Genomic DNA, 25,635 nt, shown 5'->3' on the forward strand with positions numbered 1-25,635 from the left:
CAATCACCACAGCATGAAGTAATGTTTAGCCAGACAGCTCTGGACCCTGTGCTTCTGGGACATAACAGAGGAAATACTTTATACCATCACTTTGAAGGAATAAATGTGGGTAAGACATTAGAGGACATACTCATGTGAACTTTCCTGTGTGTTCCTGTCCTCAAATGTTATATTGCATCTTTCCCTCGTCATTTGATACTAATCTTTCACTTAGGTTTCCTTTAAGCTATTTTGTGTATCGAGCTAATTGCCCCAATACAACCTTATAGATCCCACCTTCAGAGACCAGTCGGGGACATTTCTAACCCAACTTTAAAGCTTTTCTGTATGACCCTTGAAAATGACAGATTTCCTATTTTAATTCCTGGCTACAACATCAAGCTCTTTAAAACACTGTTCTTAGTAAGTAAAACTTTTCCCTAACAACATTTACAACTACAGCCACAAACATAATATTTATAACCTAAAATAAATAATTATTTGACCCACGTACGCAACAGTAAACAGATTTTTGTTGTTATTAACGTGATGCATGATTTTATTTTCTTACATAATTGTCTGGAATTGGTGCAATAGGAACAGCTGTGCAAAAAGACAACACCCAGAAAAAAAAAATAACTGACACAGCAAAATTCTGTTAACTTTATCTAATGACTTCAACCACATTACATAAGATCCCAGTGAATCTGTTCAAATCCAAAACTTCACTAAACTGGAGCCAGACACAGTGTGGGTGGTCCAAGTGGCTGATTTCATGTGATTTGTTACCAGATGTTATGAAAGATTACAGTTTGTGTTTGTTTTTACGTTTCTATCTTACCTCCGTGTGTGATCATTTTGACCCTTTAACATGCTGAAGCTGCTGTTGAAATCAGGCAGCCTTGAAGAAAATCTGAAGTTTGTGAATATTTTAACACGACAAACATTTCAGTAACTACGATTGTATATTTTTGAAGTAATGAGAAGTGTTAACGAATAAGAAGCAGAAAAATTACATCTTACATTAACAATGCAGGAGATTCCCTACAACTGTCAACACGGATACTTTCAACAGTTTTTGCAATATGATTAAAAAGTATAAACAAGCAATACGCTAAAATAAAACTCATGTATCACTGTGAAAATCCTTAAGTATTTCCCTCCCCATTTTTTCCCTTGTTTTAATTAAACCCCCCCCAAAAAAGACCAACAAAACAGCAATTAGGCTAGTAAGGCCTGTTGGCTGGATGCCTATGTCTCTATGCCATTCAGAGCTGGGGAGTGAGTTAAACCTGGATAAAAAAATGGTCTACCCTCTCAAAATAGTAGTCTAGTAATAATAGGCATTAACATACTTTAAACTCTGCCAAACGATACTAGCCCAGCAAACCAGCAATAGGCTAGTGAGGCCTGATAGTTGGAGGCCTATGTACCCATGCCCTTCAGAACTAGGGGATGATGTAAACATGGGTCAAAACATGGACTATCCTCTCGAAACAGCAGTCCAATAATAATGGGCATCAACATATTTTAAACCAGCCCAGCAAACCAACATATACTAGTAAAGCCTGATTGGCTGGAGGCCTATGTCCCTATGCCCTTCAGAACTAGATGATGATGTAAACCTGGGACCTGGGTCACAAAATGTAGTACCCTCTCAAAATAGTAGTCCAGTAATAATGGGCATCAACCTATTTTAAAAAGGGCCCCCTGAACAATACCAGCCCAGCAGATCAGCAATTAGGCATGATAGCTGGAGACCTATTTTATGTCCCTATACCCTTTAGAACTGGGGGATGAGTTAAACCTGAAAAAAGCCCTGATGGCTGGCAGTTTGGGTTTCTGTGCACTTCAGAACTAGGGAATAAGTTAAACCTGGATCAAACAATGGACTACCGTTTCAAAACAGTAGTCTAGTAGTCATGGATATCAAACTATTTCATGTCACCCAGTTCCCAAATAGTAGTACAGGCATCAGGCTGGAGATATATCTTCATGAGACTTAGCCTTACTTACATAGGGAACTCCAGTGTAAAAACAATTGAACCCCAGATGGAAGTGACTTAGCATGAAACATGAAGACCAATTGGATTAATTTTCCTTTAGGTACTGGATAATGAATGCAAAGAGTTGTGCATTTTTGGGATTTGTTTAGCCTCAAGATTAGGGATTCCTATGAATAAAAAATTAGGTCTGCCTAAGTGGAATCACCTTCTGATAAAGGGTAAGTAAACCCAAAACTAACAACTCTGTTTTGCATGTCAGCTTGTCGTAACCCTCATGGACCAAGACATAAGAACCAGATCTCCAATTTGAATTTTCTTCACCCACCACTACAACTATACCTACGTCTTAATTTATGCTTCCTGCCACCCTAGGCCAATGTCTTGCATTGCCCCCCCCTGCTATTCTAGTCATTTGACCAATCCTAATACAACACTAGGACACCTAAAACTACCAACTAGAAGAGTAATGAAAACTGTTTTCCTCTTTTGCTAGCAGTTCCGTTCTAGTTTATTGACTCGGTGTGGGAACTATAAGCACTCAATACACTATTCCACCAAAAGGGGTAACAATAAGAATCCTCAAAGAAAGGGCAGCACTCTGGGACCATGAGAATGTGTTACTGACAGTTATCAATATGATGTTTGGCTATGTCCCACCCTTGGTTACCCTAGACCATGGTCTATGGTGACTATGCAGAAATCCGACCCGGACTATACCATATATGACCTAATGATTTTGCTAAGCCATTAAGCCATGGTTTAGACAGACTTACCATTTAACAAACCTTGTTTTCTCACTTTTCACAAGCTGATGTAAGGCCTGGTGGTTACTAGGTGCCAAACTTGCAGCAAACACAGATGATGCAATTCACACTCTATAAAATAAAGTAAAACCCTTCATAAATAAAAAGTATAACAAACAGTGCTAATGACAACTTAGATGTTCCTTTTACAACGCTAGTTTTTACATTTATTACTTTATAAAACTTTACAAAGATATTGTTGCATATTTAGTGTTCCTGTGGACGTCTTACAATATTTGTGTTTAAAAAAAGAGCGCATGTATACCTACTCCTTTTCACACGTAGAAATAACCTCTGCATGCTTGCCACTGTCAGAGTAAGACCGATTGCTTTGCCTGTTTAGATGCAGTAACATTCCATGGAACTGAAATATGTCTGGTATTTTCTAAATAAATACTTCATAAAAAAATTGGACCTGGATCTTAAGTTCTACAATATTTATCCTCAAAAAAAAGGTACATATACACTTCAATTTTTTTTAATTGTATTATCATGTAGTGCATTCACTGCCTATTTTAGTGCTATCACCATTCAGAACAATGTCTGTCCACAAACCCTTAGGGGTGTATTTAAAAACAATTGCAGAGACATTCATCCTACAAAACTCTATGAACATTCATTTTATGCGAATGGAGGAAGTAAAAAAACTTTATCTTAGTGTAGTTTCTTTTCAGGTTCAATGTAATATTAGCAGGAGAAGTATTTATTTTTTCTATGCCCCTCAGCTCTATCTAGTGGCCATAATGTGGTATTTTTCTGATATTATATTCAAACTAAAAATAATATATTAGGAACTGTTGCGTAACAATCGCCATAGCGACCCGGGCAGCCGCTATAGGGCCCGGGGCACAGTGGGGCCCGGCCAGATGCTGAACGGACCGCCTGGGTTGCTATGGCTTCATCTGCTAGTGGCTTTCACTGAAGAAGAATGCGCTGCTGTTCAGATCACTGACCGTCTCCAGAGCCGCTGCTGAGTCAATGAGAGCCAGCAGTGGCGTGGAGGAGGCCGGACCTGGCAGGGGAGGAGGAGGCGGGGCCAATGGTCGATAGCAGGGAAAGAGGCGGGGCCTGGTGACAGAGAAGGAGGCGGGCCTGGCGACGGAGGAGGAGGCGGCAGGGCCCATCAGCGAGCGTGGAGGAAGAGGAGGCGGACGGGTAAGGAGTGTGACCAGCCCACCTGAGGTGTGACCCTGCAGAGCCCATCATAGGGAGTCTATAGTGGGCTCTGCAGGGTCACCCTCAGGTGGGCTGTGTGGGATCTCAAGTGGGCTCTGCAAGGGGTATAACTAGAAATCACAGGGCCCCATATAAAATTTTTGCTATGGGGCCCTGTGATTTCTAGTTACGCCCCTGATTAGGAATGTTAGTTTTTGCATCCATTTGAATAAAACAGAGTTTTGAAGGATGAATGGCTCTGCACATTGTTTATAAATACACCACTTAGTCTTTATTAAAAGTAATAAAGTGCTATTTATAAAACTCAATTTGGAAAGCTAACAATCCAGGATAAAGATCCTTATTTTAAAAGGTGACAGGTATTTCAGTTAAAGCTTTGTGACTGGAGCCTTTAGGGAGAAGGCTGTCTATATTTTCTGTACAGCAGGAGTTAATTTGATCATCATGACTTTAGTGTCTGGTTGATGCTTGCCCAGATTACTTTAAAATTGGTCTGTCACGGGTTCCAAGAATACATTTCCAATCATAGACAGACATTTTGGATGTTTACATTGAAGAAGGACTTTGGGCCACATTGGGATGGACAAGCAGTATATAGTCTGATTCATATTCATTAGAATAGTAGCACTGACAGTGGCAGAGCTGCTCCATGGGGCTCGCTCCCACAGCACATCAGTGGGGTACTACAAAACACATCTAAAGGCTCATGTATGACAGGCTAAAGAAGTATCAAATCCAATTACTATGTGAAGCACAAGTCTCATACTGAGCCAATCCTGTCAAGAAGAGTTTCTAATGGACTGGTCCTTCACCTACAATACACAGAGATGAAATATACCAGCACTGAGTGAATATACCTGATCTGTCCAGTGACTGCAGCAGCAGTGTGACTTGCACAGTGCATTGCTGATGCCCGGTGATCGGCCCGTTCACTCTACACCGGGACAGGCGTGCAGTCTACACCTTGTACCAGGCAGCTCATCTCCCATTGGTCAGAGGGGTGGGGGCTCGCCTTCAGCCACGCCCCTGTGGCCAGCATGCTGCGCTGTGTGTGAGTAGTCGGTCCTGGATGGGAGTCCGGGGCGGCTGGACACGTCTGCTCTCCGCTGTGTGATCGCTGCTGACACCGCTCATCTGGGACTGGGGACATGGATGACATGTACACTGAGCCTGTGGATGGCCATGCTTTGGACTGCACAGCTCAACTTCGACAACTGCTTTGACTTTTTTTCTGGTATGTAACAGACTTAACACATCTGATCTATAGACATGTATGCGGGTGGGATGCTGCTAGTGAGCCCTCTGGGTCATAGATCTACTCACTTGTATTATGTGTATGAGCCCCCATTCACTCCTCAATGCATGGAACTTGTCTTTGGTGCCATTAATTCTAATAGCACCCTGTGTGCATGCAAAATGGTCAGCCAAAACGCTTGGTGCAAAACACGGTGCAGGGAATTCATAAAAATCTGAAGCAGCACCCATGGCACCCAAGATACAGTGCAGGGAATTAATAAAATCTGGAGCAGTCACCCATGGCAACCAAGATACAGTGCAGGGAATTCATAAAATTTGGAACAGTCACCCATGGCAACCAAGATACAGTGCAGGGAATTCATAAAATTTGGAACAGTCACCCATGGCAACCAAGATACAGTGCAGGGAATTCATAAAATCTGGAGCAGTCACCCATGGCAACCAAGATACAGTGCAGGGAATCTATGAAAACTGGAGCAGACAAAATATGGAGCCGTCACGCATATCAACCTAAATACAATTCAGGGAATTCATAAACCTGGAGCAGCCGCCCATAGCAACCAATCAACTTCTCTTTTCTCTATGGGCAACTGCTCCAGATTCTGCACTCTCCAGTTTTGATAAAGTGTCTTGGTGTGACGCACTTTTTAAAAATAAAGGCGCATGCACTACTTTGGCGCAGTTGTTTTTTATACAGCAGACCATTTAAGGCTAGTTCACACCACAAACAGTGGTTGTGCAGCATTTTTTCTGATCGGGTGTGGGCGATTGCGGTGCCATTGACTTCAATGCACTACCACGCCCCCTCCCGCCCCTGAATGCAGGGAGCCGGCCAGGATGCGATCCAGTGCGTTAGGGCACCAAATCGGGCTGGAACGCACTGTTTGTGGTGTGAACTAGCCCTTAAATGTAGGGCTAAATACGTGCATACATACAACACATGCTGTTGCGGTGCTCAGGTATAAATGGGGGCTTAGGTATGAGTAGATTTTGGCACAATCGCTTTCGCCCCCAAATGACTGATTTTGACAAATTGGAAACGTAGTTTCACTAATTTAACTGTTTCATTGAAGTGTGTGTGTGTTTCAGCGTTATCTGTGTACTGCCGCTGGAATCTTTTGTTTCATTTGCTTATTCTTTCCTTTTTTTTTCCTGATCAATATTTTAAAAAAAACGAGACTAATGAAGATCCGTATATGTCACGAGAACAGGTCCAGGATTGCTGAAAGGAGCTTCTGTAACTCTCTTTAAGAGCTATGTAGCCCGCTCCCGCCAGCATAACGCATAGATTTGCTTGGCGTCAGCTGGCTCCGCTATTCTTTGCTGAGCGTGCGCTCTAAGCACAGTGACTGAGCTGTCACTGTTTAGGATTGGGGAGCCCGATAGGACAGACTCCTGGTCTTGTGACAGCAAATCACAGCAATCACATGATTGGAAAGCCTGCCTCCGAATTCCCAGCGTAAGGCCCAGTTTACACTTGCGAAAAGTGTGAAAACAAGTGGTATTTATGCGCATTTTGCTGTGTTCATTTATTTCAATGGACTGTCCTATGAATCACAAATGCGGCAAAGAAGCTCATGCAGCAGCTTCACATGTTTTTGTAGCGCCGGCAGAGATGCGCATTTTGCCTGCTGCATGTGGGGTGCCATTACCAAGTATTGGTGTTGCAAGTGTGTCGCACTTTTTCCCAGCGTTGTGAAAACGCACACCAATGTTCACACGTGGCAAGTGTGAACAGGGCTTAAGAACCCTTTAGAGGGCTGCTGGAAGTTGGTAGCAAAGGATTAAAGCTGAACCAGGGATTTAAAAATAAAAAACTACCCTTGCAGTGCTGCCCCTCGCTGCAAGGGTTAAATGCTCGTTAGATAGGGATATAAGGTATAATCATTGTATTTCTTCTTCTGGCAGGCTCCCATCTGTACGATCGGTCCCCAAGTCCTCTTCTCTCAGGTGCTCTTGGTCGGCAGTGGCACGGTAATGTCATCACATACAGTGCAGGGCCAGCAATAGAAGAGAGTGCCAAAGCCTGTTGGAATGGGGAATAAGGTATTACACCTTACCATTCGCGTTTTTTTTTTTTTTTAAGAGTTTAACTTTTGGGCTTCATTCACAGTTGCCACTTGTGTTTTTATGCAGAAATAGGTCTGCAAAATCTGGCAGGCTAGATGCTTTGTTTATACTTCTGGATGCTTAAAATGATGTAAGTTTATATGTGTTTGCACACATATGCCTTTTAGATGCATGTCTTTTGTCCATTGAAACAGTCCATTGAAGTAGCCAATGAGAGTTCAGCAAATTAACATGTCTTGCGGTTACATGCGTTAGACGTTCAAATCAATTCCTGGATGCACCTGACTTCTGTTTTTTTTCCTAAACGCAGCTAAACTGACTGCAGATAAAAGCATCTAAATGCATGGTGTGAATAGATCCATTCGAAATCATTAGTTATAGATATATAGATATTTATCTATATATCTCTATATACCTATATAGATATATAGAGATATATAGATATTATTTTTTTAATATATATTTTTTTTTTAATGCATATAAACACATCCAACTGCACCTAGTGTGAATGTATCCTAAGGCCTTATTCACGTGGGGCATGTAGCCCCATACAGCGTGAAGGGCCGTTCTTGATGTGCCTGAAGATACAGGAGCTCATGTAACTCTATGTAGATGCAGGAGCTGTGTGCCCTCACACGCTGCCTTTCGCATCTGAGTTTTTAGAGGCAGTGTCCAGACCCAGATCCAACATGTCTGCGTGGCTGCTGTGGGAAGCGGCATGTGAGGGTGCACAGCTCCTGCGTCTACATGGAGTTCATACTTTACGGGGCAACACTCCCTGTGTGAATGAGACCTTCAGCACCTTGCACCTTTAAAAACCTACCTCAATTTCCTCCTACTCACCGAAATTGCTAGAAATCTGCCAGTGTGTGTGAAATTTCGGGGGAAATATATGAATCCCTAATGTTTATTTTGAAGTAGGTTTAGCACACATTTAGGGAATCAGCGTCTGAGGTCAGATTGGATTACAGTGGAATAATTAGATTAGAAAGTAGCTGGGGACTGTTTGTTCAGACCACCCCTTCCCATTGATGTGTGTGGGAAGGAACTCCTCATCACATAGATCTCATGTTATCCAGGGAGCTTCTGGAGACATCAGCTGCTCGCTCTCTACACTCAGCGGGTGGAACGTCTACAAACCAAGGTGTGTGTGTGTGATCACTAGAATCTTCACATCTGAAAGGTCAGGCCTATTTTTTCCTCTGCAGCTGCAGTATAATCACCTATTTATAGGTATATTTGAAACTTCTATGTGGCGCTTCTGGAATGCGTCTTCCTCAGCTGCTAACTGAATAATAGCAATGGTGGTGACTGGTAATCCCAGATAAAAGGCAAGTCCTGCAGTCCTCCATATAGTGCAGGCATAGATCACTATCTTTATCTGTTGATACGGCATTAGTACATACACTATACAATGCTAGAACATTCAAATCTCATCAGAACATTCAATAATGCCATCAGAGACGTGACGATTGTCATTCAAATATTCATTTTAATTTAACATTTGATTGTATAGTGAATGGAGCGAAAACCACATTCACTGCTAGAATTTCAGTCAATTAAGAAATATTTTCCATCCTGCTTCTCCCCCCCCCATCAAAAACATATGAAAAATTATATACAGCAGCATACATCTGCACTAGGCTTGATGTTTGCCTTCCGTTTTCTGCCTGTCATCTCTCTACAGTTTCCATTTACAATATCATTGTTCTCTGTTTTCGTTTTTAGGGTGGCTCTGTTCCCTTGCAAGGTACCCTGAAGCCACCCTTACGAGCATGCTCCTGGCCGGTATTGCAGTTTAACATGCCGATCCTCTGTAGTCAACTCTGAACCCCATGAATGGTCTACTACCCAGCTCCTCCTCCAGGGATTGATTGGCAGCTGTGGGTGGAGAGATCAGCTGAATTTCTATGCTAGTCACAAATGCATTTTGTATTAATGACATTAAGGATGATAGGCCCTGTAGTCTCGCCATGGGCAGTCATGTGACTTTGTGATGTTTACAGTGTTTGCCTCCTCCTTGACCTAAAGTTCTGGGAAGTCGTGCTGGGGAATAAGGAGCAGGTGGCTTTTAAAGGGTACGCTCAACTTTTATACAAACTGTGATTAAAAATGAACGTACTCACAGCTGCCTTCACGCCTCCCCTGGTCCTTGCTCTGATACCGGCCACTATAGTTATCCGTACACTAGTGACAGTCCCCCGGTCTGGAATAATCATGTTGCTCGCAAATTGTGAGCACTCACATTTCAGTCATGTGACCGCACTGACCAATGAGCAGCTCTTCAGACCCGGGGACCAGGTCTTGTAAGTATAAAACGTTTCTTATTGGTCAGTGACCACGCTGACTGATGAACGCTTACCATCTGCAAGCATTATGATTTTTCCATATTGCAGGGCTGTCAATTCTAGTGTACAGATTACAGGCCACTACTCTGGCTGCCGGACCCATGTCAGTGGAGACCAGGGGAGGTGTAAGTAAGTTCATTTTTTCCCATTGGGTGAAAAGGTAAACTTCAAGTAAGTGACTGGAGACCTATTTTTGAAAGAAAACATTGCGGTGTGTTTGCTGGATGGGCATGGATACTTCATTGTTGCATTACTTTTACTGTACATTATCAGGTCATTTTTCAGTGCTGTACTATTAATGACTATTAGTCATGCAATAGTGTACCAAATACATTTTATATTTTTTTTCCAGACGGATACATCTTTTAGTAGTGTTTAATAGCCACTAAGTTTTCGATTTTTTTTTTTTTTTACGGTATAAAGGAAAAAGGCTAAATATTTTGGAAAAAAAAAAAGTTTTCCCTTTCTGTTGCAAAACATAGCAAATAAAAATGTTAGGATGGTATGAAAGCCCCTGAAGTGACTACTTTAAAAAAATAAAACATAACACCGCAATGTGATCTAATTTTTTTTTTGCCACAATATTTTGGAAATTAAGAAACCTGCAGGTGTTGGGGGGGATTTAAACATGAAGCTTGCTAATGTTGCACCAGATATAATATTTGTACATGGAAGGGGTTAATGGAAGGGTCACATACAGTGGGAGGATGGAGATGAAACGATTATGTGTGTATGTGAGGGGTTAATATACAGGTGACAATGAGAGACAAGCTGGAGATCAGATGTGGGGGGGGGTTAAAGGATTAAAAAAACACAATCCCAAGTCAGTGAGTGGAACAGCAGCTGTGACTTATCTATCCATTCATTTCCCATTTATGATCCTATTTCCTCTCTTTACCTTGTTGGAAGAGGAAGGGGAGAGAGCAACAATGTACATACTTGCATGTGATCATTGTGGTAACCAATCACACACAACAGAGCCGCTTGGATCAGCTCTGTATACTGTCTTTGTACCAAACCGTCCAATGACGGCTCAGTACACAGAGATTAGCCAATGGAATGGATACCCGCAGGCTTTTCTACAGTAGCGTTTACAAATGGTGGTGGGTAAATACCAGTCCACCACTCTGCCATTTATATACGAATTGCGGTAGAAAAGCATTTTAAAAAAAAAGAGAGGGTTTAATACTACTGGGAACATATTTGCCGCTCTGACTGCTGAATATATTAGTTCATATACAAAATAATTAACATTGCTTAGTTAACTGAGCCTATTGTAAGAAATGCGTCATTACTCGAGTGGAGAGACTAGATACAAAAAGACGATGAGAGGGAAGTGACAGATCCTGTGATCCTAAAATACCGTCTTTGACTCCAGACATTCAGTCTACTGCTGGGTTCACATTATGTCAACTAGGGTGGATTGAGTGCAGTGGGTGGCCAGGCCCAGGGTATGGACAGGAGCAGCCAGGTGGACAAGTTTCATCCTTCATACCGGTATATTGTCACAAACATTTGACATACTGTACCTTATTGAACCCTCCATGGTGTTTGTCTTTCACTACAAGCAACAATGTACTATTATTCATTTTTACTATGTATTTTGTTTAAATTACCTTGTGCCTTTTTTTTGCTGGTAACATCATGCCCTCTGAAATTCTAGTTGCCTAGCTCTCCTACTATTCCCAAAGCTCATAGAGTGACAAAGTATGCAGATCAGCAACCCTTCCCTCCTTTATACAAAAAACAAACAAACACAACTTTTTGGCTTTAGATATACTTTAACCAGTGAGATTTGAATAGCTCAGTCACAATGGATTAATTGCTAACCAAACAGGTGAAACAAATGGCTAACCATTGTGTAAACTTCAAAAGTAACATGTATTAGTGATTTTGTTTAATTGTATGATCGTACATTGCTTGAGTTATGTGAGGTAAATCACTACTACGTGCTAATGCAAGGGTGGGCCACTCTGGCCCTCCAGCTGTGCTTTAACTACAGATCCCATAATCCTTCTGTCTCTGGGAGTCATGCCTGTGGCTAAGAGTCTTGCAATGCCTCATGAGACTTGTAGTTCCACAAGAACTGGAGGGAGAATTGTCCACCCCTGTATGTGTAGCTTATACTATAAGAAGCCTTTTGTTCCATCTGTTCAGCTGGTGATTAGTAGTAAGTGGTTTTATTAGCGTGATCACACTACTAAATATTACCAAGTAGCTTTAAACTAAAGTGGACCTGTAGTTACCGTACATGTTAACAATGTTACCAGTCTTGTGGAATGGATTGATAAAGAGACTTGGGAGGGCTCACAGCAAGATAACGTCTACCTTTCAGAAGAAAAATATGAAACTTACACATGTTCTTAAAAAAAAAAAGTTATTTATTTTTGCATAGGAGCCAGTAAAGTATTGCAACTGTGTTCAGTGGATTACAGATGCAGCGTCTTGGCTTCTGCAGATTCTTCCTCCTATCTCTGTCCGTACAGAGGTACAGACATTCAGTAACATGGATGGGAGAATGAATGGACTACCAGTACAGTGACATCACCCTACTTGTATTCCATCGAGAACTACAAATCCCTCTGCTGCTGTGGCTGATGGGATTGATGGGGTGGTTTTTCCATTCACAGATCTTGTCAAAGGATCTGTGCATGGATGATGCAGCTCTGTGGACAGAGCCACGTATAGCTGCGCCAAATTCAAAGGTATACAGCAGCCGGCAGGGGGGAGTGGAAAGAGATAACCCCTATCAGGTTTTTATCGCTGCTTGTGTCCCCGTTAGGGAGATTAACCCTCTTTATTTGTCCTGGTGACTGTTATGTAAAGTTTTGGGTTGTCACCAGAACAGGAATAGATGGGAAACCTTCCAACGGGGCACTTATTCTGGTGCGCCTGCTGACTACGAAGGAATACTTCTCTTTGGATGGGTTTCCTCTCACTTCCCGTTGTGGCTATCAGACAGGAAGTAAACTGAGATCTCCCCAATGTGACACAAATGGCTAAAAAAAAAGCTAACAGGATTTATTACTCTCCCTTAAGCTGGCCATACACTTCTAGATTATCTGCAGATTTTCTATGGTCAGATGGAAAAAATGCAACAGATTCCTCCATCTATGCTAAATTGTGTGGATGGAGGAATCTCCCGATGGGTCAAGCTTCAGTATCTTGCTAGTCGGCCCCGCTGGCTGTCAACATACCTGAACAATCTGATTGGATGCAGGCATTGTTCAGGTGTTTTGAGAGCCAGCAGGGGTGACTAGCAAGATACTTAAGCTTGGCCCCGTGGGAGATTCCTCTATCCACACAGTTAAGTGTAGATGGAGGAATCTGTTGCACTTTTTCCATCTGATCATAGAAAATCTGCAGATAATCTATAGGTGTATGACCAGCTTTACTCTATCCGAAAAATGACAATACCGCATTTGGGTAGTGGTTCACTTTAATTATGGTCTACTACTCATTTTGCCTAAATCGATTCATTATTTGTCTTGGTAAATAAAACCAGGGCATGCCTACTCTTCCATAAAGATCGCCACATAATAAACGTGTTGTATGTTCTCCCTTTTACAGATTTTCTCGCCAGTATGACAGAGATTTGACTGGATGTGTTTTGAAGCAAGTTGAGGCCTACTAAGTAAACATGGCTACACTTAGTGAATATGTGAGCGATCCTATCGGCATGATGTCCCAGGTAACGTTTCTTGTGAATCTGTGACACAATCCTTGAAGCCATCACAGTGTTTTTAGTCCGATCCAAAGAAAAGGCAGAGTTTTCCAGATTTACGACCTGCTAGGCTCCAGACTTGGTGAATCATGGCAGGCAAGTGTTTATTGGTTTCCAAACACAGAGGGCATCATCACATTTGGCAGATCACTCCATGACCACATCAAATGTTCACGCAGCTATGTTAGGTCTGTAGATAAATGATTTCTAAAATGGCTTATCTGTCTCACAGCTTAGTATGTATCTTTGTCTGTCCATCTATACTGAAGATTTGTTGTTTTGACTCTTTCCAATGACCTGACCATACACCTTGTGATCTGTATTCGGTCTCTTTTAGGTCTACCATAGATATTTAAGCTAGCCGTATGTGGATAGATTTCTCATGTTTAGCCTCGCTGCCTGAATGAGGAAAACCACTTAATTCATCCATCTACGCTTCTTAGCATCTTCCCTGTCGGCTATTGTATTCAGTCATCTGGCACCCAAAACTGTCTGAATACCCAAGCAGTGACATCTGATGGGATGCAGTCACTGTTCGGTTAACCATTTTTTCACCCGTCGTCTTTGTTTTTTCAGTTGACGTTCTTGGTGCTGACAAGGCCACTGACAGCTCACACTTTGGTCGATTTAACAGGAATCAGTCAAAATTTGAGCCATGTATGGTCAGGTTTAAGAGAAACCCTACCTAAACAATCTATTCCAGATGTTCTTACTCCGGAAGACACTTGTACTACATATTTATTGGTAAATCTAAAGAACATTGTATAAATACTTGTAATAAATAAATCAGAATGTATGGCCAGATATCTTTTGTAATGTAGGGATTGGCAACTTTGACACCCCAGTTGTGGTGAAACTACAAATCCTATTATGCCATTGCCTATGGGAGTAATGACCGTGGCTGTCAGACTCTAGCAATGCCTCATGGGACTTCACAACAGCTGGAGTGCCAAGGTTGCCTACCCCTGGTGTAAAGTTCCTCTGGTTTCCTGATTTGGGTGGTTTGGGCTGAATTTGGTGACAATTGGGCTACTGCAGACGCCATCAACCAAGGCAAGGTGACTGGATAGGTTAGAGAGCCTTTTCCATTTGCTAATGTTTTCCAATGTCCGCATCGCGCCTTCTTCCTGCGGTCCAAAAGGAGTGGTCGGCCAAGCTGACCATATTTTTATAGAATTCATGCAGATAGCAGGCAGAATCTGGATCAGTTGCCCATAGTAAACAATCGGCTTTGATCTTTCATTTTCAAAGCTTAAGGCGTCGTTCACATATGTGTATCATGAGCATGTGTCAAACATGCACAGACGTGCATGCTTTGATGTGTTCACGATACATGCACAAATGCGGAACGCACTTGCCTTGTCATTACTTGGTAATGGCACCCCAAATGCGGCTGAGCAAATGCATTTTTCCCCTTGCATACATGTGTGTCAGAATGCGCAGGAAAAAACATGGAACACACGTCACCCAATTTGTGACATTGACTACTTTTTCCGCGTTTGCCATGCACCGAATGCTGGAAACAAAGTTTTGCTAATGCGCAGGATTTTTTAAGCAGGTGAAAAGCACCTAAAAAGGTAAGCAGAAACTTTTATGCTCTTATTCACATTGCATCACTTAAAAAATAAAAACGCATATAAAGTAGATGTTATCTTAGTTTGGTTTCAAAAGTGGAAATGCTGTTTAAGGAAGCATTGTCTGAAATCTTCTCTTGTACTTACAACTCCAGTGATGTTTGTTGGAGTGTGGCATGCAGAAGGATTTAGCCATCAAGTGCAAAACATGACCTTTTGACTTGCCTATCTTTTCTTTACAAATTGGCCACCCACGTGTTACCTCCCGCATTTATACAGCCCAAACAACTGAACCTAAACTAGTTAAAAGAGAAACTAGAACATAGAACGTTCCATCTCAAATGGAACATTGGGCTGAACTGTGCCAGGTTACTGGGGTTACATTTCTTATGGGGCCTCCAAGTACAACCTTAACAAAACTTTCTACCACCTAAAGTAGATGTTCGTGATATTTAGTTTGCTAGAGCATGGACATTCTAAACCATTAGTATTATTTTCTGTTCGTTGGAGGACATTTATAATGAATGGGAGTGTTCTTTGCTGGCTTTTGCCCTACACTCCCATTTCTTATAACTGAAGCCCATCGATATGAGATAAGGATCTCCTTGTGTGTCCTTCAATGAACATAGAGAAATTGATTTTACGGTGACTACACATAGTGCTACCGATCTCCTGCAGCCTCTTTACAATCACCTCCTGTCTACATTCATGGCTGCATAGCATTTTTCAGGATGGGTTTTCTGATATTGGTAGCCGTGGACCATGCTTATGTAATGTGTGTTGAACAGCCACTTGTCACCATGAAGACACGTGTGACAAGACAGAGCACATAATAAGTGCATGTACAAGGACCTTCATTGTAGGTTCACCAAGCATTATTTTAATGTGAGCTGCAGAATTAAACATTATTGAAAATGACTATTCTATTGACATGGTTAAGCTTAGTCATGTGACAAAGAAAGTACACCCTCTTGAATGTTATGGTTTTAAGTATCGGGACATTAAAATCATCTGGTCCTGGCTGTAAAATTTACTGGGCTGTAGATGTTATTTTGATCTGTTTTCTTTGTAGCCTTATACTGTATCAGTTATGTGTTACATCCTTACAATTTTCTGCAGCTGGTTTCAAGTATTATATGATCCTAATTTCTGCCTATTCGATAATAGGTTATGTTTAGAGAATAATTTCAAAGCTTTTTCTTCCAGTTGCTTATGACTTAAGCTGGCCATATACTATACAAATTTAGGACAGTTCTTCATGAACCGGCTGAAATTCAAACAGTGAGCGATGCTGTCTTCACCCTTTCAGCTGGCATACCTCAATCTGCTAATCCAAGGAGCTGGTCGGAAAATCTTTGAACAGACAGAGTCGGCGGTCAATGAGCTGCTGGCTTTGTTCGGGCATTCTGTTTACTGCCGGCGGCTGCCATCAGGATACAGTGCAAACAGCAGGGATCCCTCGATTAATGCTCTTAAGTGTTCATTGAGGAATCTGTAATATTTTCTGTGTTTTTAGATCACAGGGCGAACAAAGAAGATATTAGTGTATGGCTAGCTTTAGAGGTTGATTTTAGTCAGTGTCCTGTGATCAGAATTTCTCAGCCTGATCCAGTTTACATTTAGCAGACACTGGTCGCGTTACAAAGAATGATGTAATAGCCATTGTATTTAACACAATGCGCATCATATGCAAATTAATCATTTGTGCGAAGGGGTACAAGGCAGTTTTGTTTCCTTCGTGTGTTTTATGCCTTCCTATGTGGATGGCTGTGGTTATTTTAGACTAAACAAAAGCTTTTGAGTCACTTTCTTGTGATTGCATACTGTGTTAAATGTTACATACACTTTTGCAGTGGCCAGTATATAAATTATGTTCTTATTCAAGTGGATCTTTCATTATGTATCCCTAAAAGCTAAAACTACAGTTCTATAGATAACTTTCTAAATCTAACAAATAACTGAATAGTTTAATGTGACACTAAATTCAGAAGTTAAATCTTAAAAATGCATTCAAGTACCCTTTAGCTATTAATAAAAATGTTATCTTATTTGTGTATCACTCAGCTGTATATCCCTAAATCACTTCTGAATTGGTGGTGCTGACACTGTCCTTCCTTCTGGAGGGTGGCTACTTTTGTTCCCCATGGTCCCTGTGTGTGTTGTAAAGTAGTCACTGCTCTAAGCTCACTCCTGTGATAGACTACAATTTTATTACAAATTCGTAAACTAAACATGAGATTGTAGACCACCACAGGAGTGCGCTTCCCTGGCAAAAGCTGGTGATTTCTCCCATCTACACTGTTTAGCGTGTAAGGGAGGAATCCTGTTAGATTTTATGTTCAGCCTGAAATCTGAAGAAAAAAAATGTTGGGTGTTCATTCACTCAAGTTGTGAATGTGCATTTTGGAATACCTGTGGCTGGGGCCTATGAATTTTAGAAGCTGCCGCTGTCACCCATCCAAATTATTGATTGGGTGACACAAATTAAAGCCGCAGTCCACTGGCACTGATATGTGATACGGTTACATGCAATTAGCAATAGATCACTATCCCTGGACGCACAATAGATGCGTGAAACACCCTTGCAGGAACGTAGACAGCATAGAGAACCTAAAAGAGTAGGCAGATATTAGGACTCCTATCTAAAACAAAAAAAAAGGTTTGGGGTTTATATATACATTTAATTCTGCATCATCCCCTGTAAGAAAGTTCTGTAAACAATTGCAAAGAACACGCTGTTTTCTGAGAAAGATAACCAAACATTTTAGTGATGAAGAATGACGTTTTTCACCACCTGTCTTCTCATTCTCTGCATGTGAGGCCTTTAGTTTATTTTGGGTATCCACAAAATAAACCACATAACCCCATTCGTGCATGAGCATGTCTTTTTCTATTCTCGTTTTGTGACCAGCAAGCGGAAACAAACTGAAGGTGTCAGTGTGCATTGTATAAACAAAAGTAAACCTGTTCATCTCTCAGCAAGGTGTTTGTTTTTAGTTCTGCATTATATTGGGGATTTGGCTTTTCTGGGTGAATGTTAAAGCTTAATAAAACCATGTCAATAATTGCTAATTAGTATTTTACAAGTATGTCTTTTGGCTATCTTAAACAAAGGACAACTCTGTATTTATATAGCGGTGACATATGATTTAGTTTTAACCGTGACCATTTCCGTGGCACAGACCTTTTAAAAACATCTAGAACTTTTCACGCCTCCTGCACATCGAGGAATTCATATACAGTATCTCACAGAAGTGAGTACACCCCTCACATTTTTACATTTTTGTAAATATTTTATTATATAATTTCATGTGAAAAAACAGAAGAAATGACACTTTGCTACAATGTAAAGTAGTGAGTATACAGCTTGTATGTCAGTGTACATTTGCTGTCCCCTTAAAATAACTCAACAAACAGCCATTAATGTCTAAACCGCTGGCAACAGAAGTGAGTACACCCCTAAGTGAAAATGTCCAAATTGGGCCATAAGTGTCAATATTGTGTGTGGCCACAATTATTTTCCAGCACTGCCGTAACCCTCTTGGGCATGGAGTTCACCAGAGCTTCACAGGTTGCCACTGAAGTCCTCTTTCACTCCTCCATGACGACATCACGGAGCTGGTTGATGTTGGAGACCTTGCGCTCCTCCACCTTCCGTTTTGAGGATGCCCCACAGATGCTCAATAGGGTTTAGGTCTGGAGACATGCTTGACCAGTCAATCACCTTTAACCTCAGCTTCTTTTTGCAAGGCAGTGGTCGTCTTGGAGGTGTGTTTGGGGTCGTATCATGTTAGAATACTGCCCTGCGGCCCAGTCTCCAGAGGTAGGGGAGGATCATGCTCTGCTTCAATATGTCACAGTACATGTTGGCATTCATGGTTACCTCAATGAACTGTAGCTCCCCAGTGGCGGCAGCACTCAAGCAGTCCCAGACCATGACACTCCCACCGCCATGCTTGACTGTAAGCAGGAGACACTTGTCTATGTACTCCTCACCTGGTTGCCGCCACACACGCTTGACACCATCTGAACCAAATAAGTTTATCTTGGTCTCATCAGACCACAGAACTTAGTCTGCTTGTCTTCAGCAAACTGTTTGTGGGCTTTCTTGTGCATCATCTTTAGAAGAGGCTTCCTTCTGGGACGACGGCCATGCAGACCAATTTGATGCAGTGTGTGGTGTATGGTCTGAGCACTGACAGGCTAACCCCCCACCCCTTCAACCTCTGCAGCCATGCTTGCAGCACTCATACGTCTATTTCCCAAAGACAACCTCTGGATATGACGCTGAGCACGTGCACTCAACTTCTTTGGTTGACCATAACGAGGCCTGTTCTGAGTGGAACCTGTCCTGTTAAACCGCTGTATGGTCTTGGCCACCGTGCTGTAGCTCAGTTTCAGGGTCTTGGCAATCTTCCTATAGCCTAGGCCATCTTTATGTAGAGCAACAATTCTTTTTTTCAGAGAGTTCTTTGCCATGAGGTGCCATGTTGAACTTCCAGTGACCAGTATGAGAGAGTGAGAACGATAACACCAAATTTAACACATTTGCTCCCAACTCACACCTGAGACCTTGTAACACTAATGAGTCACATGACACCGGGGAGGGAAAATGGCTAATTGGGCCCAATTTGGACATTTTCACTTAGTGGTGTACTCACTTTTTTTGTAATGCACAGTGTAATCCCGGGAAGGTTAATGGCTGTGTTTTTGAGTTATTTTGAGGGGACAGCAAATGTACACTGATATACAAGCTGTACACTCACTACTTTACATTGTAGCAAAGTGTAATTTCTTCTGTTTTGTCACATTAAATGATATAATAAAATATTTACAAAAATGTGAGGTCTACTCACTTCTGTGAGATACTAGATAGATAGATAGATAGATAGATACACAGAAGATCCAATAAATAGGACCTTGCTGGAATTCATTTTTATAGACACCTGCAGGAAACTCAAACAAGCATGGGGAAAGTGTTCAAAATTCATAAACCAAAATCATTATGCATTATGCTACATTTAATAGTGCATTATATAGTGTGTTGCATTAAGATATTAATAATGAAATACACAGATTTTTATTACTAACATTCAATACCCTGTTTCACAATATCACCCATAGTCAATATAGAAGGGTGCCGGCCAACAGTGGCACCAAATTAATCCAAATTATAGAAATAGCCTGCACTTCTTAAATACTATGGGCTGACTATTTAAAACCTCAGACCAGTGCATAGCTGGGTGAATGCTGTTCACATGGCATCACTGCCATTAGTTGGAGCATAGGATACATTTTTTTAAAATTATTAACCCTTGCATTGCTGGGGCTGCCCCGACACTGCAAGGGTTAACTGCTCATTTTTTGCCTAGGTAAAAAAAAAAGGTTATAGTCACACTATGCTCCGAGCCAGCTTGTTCTTAGAGCCTCTCTCCCCCCTCCTTTTGCAGCAGTCTTAGGTCCCTTAAATCATCATCTATACACCGTGTATAGATGTGAGGATGCTGAAGAAGAATCCAATGCTGCAGTGTAGGAGACGACAGGCTGGAGGGAGCACTGTGACAGCTTTATTTTCAAACCTTGCCAAAAACGAGCACTTAACTCTTGCAAAGGTTAAGAAAAAGTTTCCTGGAGTTCTTCTTTAAACACTATGGGGGTTATTCACTTTAGAGCTGAAGGATACAGCCGTAGCTTCGGCTGATTCTTCGGCTCTGTTCGGCCACCGGAGCCTTTCGGTTCAGTCGAACCGAAGGGCTGCTGTATGGGCTATTCACGAATGCCTAAATCCGACTAGTGTATGACCAATTCCTGCATCCAGCACTCCTCTGAGCAATAATAATAATTATTATTATTATTACATAGTATTTATATAGTGCCAACAGTTTGCGCAGCGCTTTACAAGGTTCCATCTTTTATATGTTGTACTTGCACTCTATTATGATTTCACTGGTTGCAAATGTTTTGTGTATTGGAATCATGCTTAAGCCAGTCATTGATTTTTTTTTTTTTTTCTGCCATACATTGTTAGATTAAGGGCACATTACTTGGAATTTCTGACATGTTCCAGACATGGATTCCCCCCTCTCCCTTGCCCTTGAGAGGGGGTTACTCTGCTGGTGATAAATACTTACAGCCCCCTCTTGTCTGTTGCTATAAGCTCTCCTGCAGATTTTACATCACTGCAAAACTGTTTATTTACTAACAGACTTCATTGCTTTTAGCTTTGTCATTGGCTTTTGTCTCCCCCACACATTCCCATCTGGCGCTCAAGTAAGCCATGTAAGACATTAGTGCAACATAGTTTTGTTGCTGAAAACTTATCGAGAACAATTGTTTGTGATTGTGTAACATTGCCCTTTTTTATTTTTATTTTTTTTAATCAGCTTCTAAGAGTCTTCTTCTATTTTAATTGCTTAAACATATTCCCGACCGAGGCTAAACAGTACAACACATACCCATGTATTGTCATCTATCGCAAAGTATTGCTAATGTTTCAGAACAGCAAATGCATGTCTTGATAAAAGCCGTTTGCTGTGTATCTAAGCAGATGCAGAGAGACTTTATTTTGCACATTTCGCAATGTTCTGTCTGTTTTAAAGACACTGCATTATTTTTATTATACAGGACTTTTTGTAGCTCCCACCGTTTGTGCAGTGTTACAAAATAGAGGGAGACGGAGCAGTTCTAATTCAATACAAAAGGGTTAGGAGGGTCTTGCTTGTGAGAGTTTACAATCTAACAGGGAGAGGCAAGTTGATGGAGAAACAAAAAGTTCAGTTGTTAGGTGGAGGTGGGTACGGCTTCCCTGAAGAGATCAAGGATCGCCTAAAGGTGGGCAGAGCAGGAGATGGGTAGACAGATTGGGATATGAAGTTCCAGAGGATAGGAAAGGCTCTGGATAAGCCCTGGAGGTGAACATTAGAGGAGGTGATGAGGGAGCTAGAGAGTAAAAGGTCCAGGGAGGAGCGGAGAGGACAGTTTGGGTGATATTTTGAGACAAGGTTGGTGATTGTAGCTTGGTGCAGAGATGTGAATGGCTTTGTATGTTTAGTTGAGTGAGTAGGAGCCATTGGGGCGGTGGTTGGTAAGTTTAAATAGTTGCATACAGAAAAATACCTGATGATCTTCACAAAAATCCAGTGTGATCTTCCTGTGCACGCTATCTGTCCAATTTTGAAAGTGTGTTGTTTTTTTTTTTTGTAAGGTAAATGCCCAGGTGCACAAATAGAGTGCAGTGGCTACCTCTGTGACTATATTGTGTACCCGGTAGGACCATGAGGATCCTATAAAACACTGTAGTAGCCAGTGCTACCAGTGCACTTTACAGTAATCTTTTTGGGTCATGTTCTGTGCTGAGCGACTTCCTATCTGCTGTGAAAACACAGGGGGTTGCTCCCTCGGCACAACAGCCATTCAGTGAATACCTAGTTTTTATCAATGAATACTAGGCCTTCTCTGATTGATGTGGGCAGTTCTGTAACACCGTGTGCACACCACTTGCAGTTTTCCAGTATTGGCTGTGAATGGAAACCTTCCTGAGAGTGCCCAGTCTGTAAAAGAAGAGCATCAATGCTTATGTTTCCAGCAGCCCGTGTCTTTTTTAAATGCTACTGCTCTCCTGATCCTCAGCCACTGCAGGCATTCAACATTTTCGGCTGTGTTAAATACCTGTCCTCTTTCTTGCTGCATGCTGTAGTTCCTGCTGCCGGCTCCTACATTGTGTAATGGTGCCTGAGCTAGCGAGCTAAAACACAGCATGTGGTTAGAGTAGAATATCCTCAACAGCCGGGTAGCAGCAAAGCGGGGGCATGATCCACTATTTTCACCATCGGGAAACCCACCTTGAGAAGCCCTGTGCAAGCCATCATTGGAGTGCATGCATGTTGACATGCAGTGTCTTGAAGAGGCTACAAAAGATTAGCAGTCCTGAAATGCAAAAAAAAAAGGATAAAAATGAAGGTGATTAAAAGTATTCTCTTAATGGCAACTGTTTATGATGTATAATGCTTTAGCAAACTTAATATTGCTGAGTTGGGGATTACATCTACTTTAACTTTCTCTACTAGAAAATTGACTATATTGTGACCCAAACCTTTTAAATATGATTGTATATATGAATTACAGTTTCAGGAATTTCACAATAACAGTGTTCTAAAACGTAATCACTTTCCGAATTTGTATGAATGTAAAGTCTCAACAATATAGTTTTTTAAAAGCTTGCTTAAGCTGTGACCAACCCACTTCATGGTCTAGCTGCAATGTGCAGTGTCTGGTTTCTGTATAGACGCATAGACTTCCTCTCTTAGTTCTTTCCTTCCAAGTCATGTGAACATTGGGTTTTTATTAAGCGTGCTTAGCTGAGCTCACTAGGGATATCCGAAAACAAAGGTGCATGATTCATCAGCAAAGACGTAAGCTCATTGCAAACGAGTTTTGTCCATAACCCACTGCTGGTTGCTTGTAAGCCACGATCTGCTAAGGATGGGGGGGGGGCGCAGATCTTATGATTGCACAGAGCTGCAAGCCCGCATAAGGTAAATTTGTATTATACCTTTTTATACCTTTTTAGGTTCCGTAATGAGTGATTATAGCTGAATTGTGCTAATAACATCTCAATGACAGTTTTAGCTACAGTTTCAGTGTAACTCTATACATGTGGCTGCCATGATTGCAAGCTTACAGGAAAGAGTCTTGAGCGCAGCTTAGAGTGACGTACAGATGGTTTTGTAATTGAGCTTTCAGGGCCTCTCCAGCTCTGTCCTCCTGTGTTTATGAAGAGTCTATTACAAAGTCAACAGTTGATGAATACCACGTGTATATTTATTACTGGGGTATTAAAAGGAATCATAGCTGACTGCAAACCTCACTTTGTATGTTTATGAAAGCTACGTTTAGCCTTAGAGTTAAGATGGAGAATAAATAAAATGGAAAGAAGAGGGAAATGGGTAAGAAATGTCTGTACAGAGGAGAAAACAACGATTTAAGGATTGACAATTTCCCTTCATTGATCTGTGGCCAGCATATTTTAATTACATAATTCCAAAATTTCTTAGGCGTGTCTTCTTCTAGCGCTATGACATTTAAGAAAAAAGATACATCTTCTGTAAGCACAAAATTCCTGATTTAAAAAGTTGACAATCAAAGTGGGAACTCCAAGAAGAAAGGTACTTTTTTTTAAAATTGTGATTGGTCCAGAGACGTTCTGTATAATGCTTTGCCAACTACGTCTGGAGGGTAGCTAGGGAATGCTAAAAATGTTAGTTTTATTTCTGTACCGTACTACTGCTGACAGTAGTACTACTGCGGTGAGCTTCCACTGCTCAGACTGAAGCTGGTCATACACCAGTAGAATTGTATTTGGAAAAAAAAATTGTTGCAGAACATTTGTTTGATTTCCTATATTTATTGGGGTCAAACTGACCTTTTTTTTTTTTTTCCGAACGCAGTGATTAGAAAAATTGAACGGGCAGGATAGAAAATTATTCTCGGACAAATTAAGTTCTAACATTTAAATGGGGTTTTCGTTCAGGAAACATTTGTCAAGTCTCTGATGGCATTATCAAATCTTCTGGCAATGTTTTTCTAAATAAACGTTCGTTACCTGTGTATTGCCAGCTTGACAGTTCCAGCTATAGTACAGTGAAGAGGAGAGTCACTGAATACAAGGCATTCTGTGAAGGGATGAGGAGAGAGGAGGGGCAGGTAAACCATAGGATCTCCTCACATCCATTCACAGAATGCCTTGTATTCAGTTAAAAGAACAAAGTTTTTTGTAAATGAATGAGGGCAGAATAAGATGGGAGAGTATACACTATCCAGAACTGTTAGCCTGAACTATGGCAGTTCACGCTCACAGTAATTGTCAAGAGAATAAAACAAACGTATTTAGCACCCCTAGCCTCCCTCAGGACGTAGTTGGCACATAACCTTTCTAGATAAATCACAGTTTAAGTACTATTTTCCTTGACCTCCTTTTGTTTATATCCTCCAACCTTAAACCTTCTCTGGCTGTGCCTGCACAGTAACTCTACATAGACTTGAATAATAATGAATTGTGCTACTTATCACAATCCCATTACATTCTGGTGCAAAACAGTAAAACAGAAACCTACCTAAAAATGGCAATATTTCTGTTTTTCCTTTTATACTATTGTTTGGAACACAAACCTTGTCTTTTATAGTATGGACTCCAACCTCATACTATATGCTCTTAGTTGTAATATATTGGACTAAAGTTCAGACCTTGTGACGTAATGGTTCTTTTAATCCTCAGCCCCAAAAGCCACAGACACAGTCAAGGTATGGGGGCCTCTTCTTCTTTATGTAAGATGCAGCAATTGAAAGCAGGGGGATCAGATAGCATCAGGAATAGCATGGGGCCTAACAGGATTTAGAAGTAACTGCATCAGGCAAGTCTTACTGAAATGCAGATTGTTTTGTAAAGCAAACCACTGATTTAATCCCCACCCCCTTCCAGCAATAGATACTCTGCTTTCCTTTGTTTTGCAGTTGTCAGGAGAGTAGAAAATGCCCAATATTTCCTACTGGAGGAGCATGTCACTTACTCCATATGACAGCACTAGGCCAATCACCAAACACCAGTGTTGTGACATGAGGAGAGTTCATAGCCTTGTGTAAGATACAACAACTTTCATAGCTAAAGCTGGCCGTACACTACTAGGTCCCCCCCCCCCCCCC

At 41.4% G+C, this 25,635-nt stretch overlaps 1 protein-coding gene across 1 annotated transcript in view; it reads left to right on the forward strand.

Moving 5' to 3' along the window:
• LPAR1 (lysophosphatidic acid receptor 1) overlaps positions 1-25,635 on the forward strand; it is a 130,160-nt gene that overhangs the window by 66,086 nt on the left and 38,439 nt on the right. The window contains exon 3 of the mRNA XM_018557227.1: positions 13,210-13,330. Within this exon, the coding sequence (XP_018412729.1) occupies positions 13,280-13,330 (51 nt within the window). The 5' untranslated portion in view covers positions 13,210-13,279. The remainder of the gene's footprint in view (positions 1-13,209; positions 13,331-25,635) is intronic.

The sequence above is a fragment of the Nanorana parkeri genome, unplaced genomic scaffold (genome assembly GCF_000935625.1).
Source record: "Nanorana parkeri isolate BGI_ZX_2015 unplaced genomic scaffold, ASM93562v1 scaffold274, whole genome shotgun sequence".
Lineage (NCBI taxonomy): Eukaryota > Metazoa > Chordata > Amphibia > Anura > Dicroglossidae > Nanorana > Nanorana parkeri.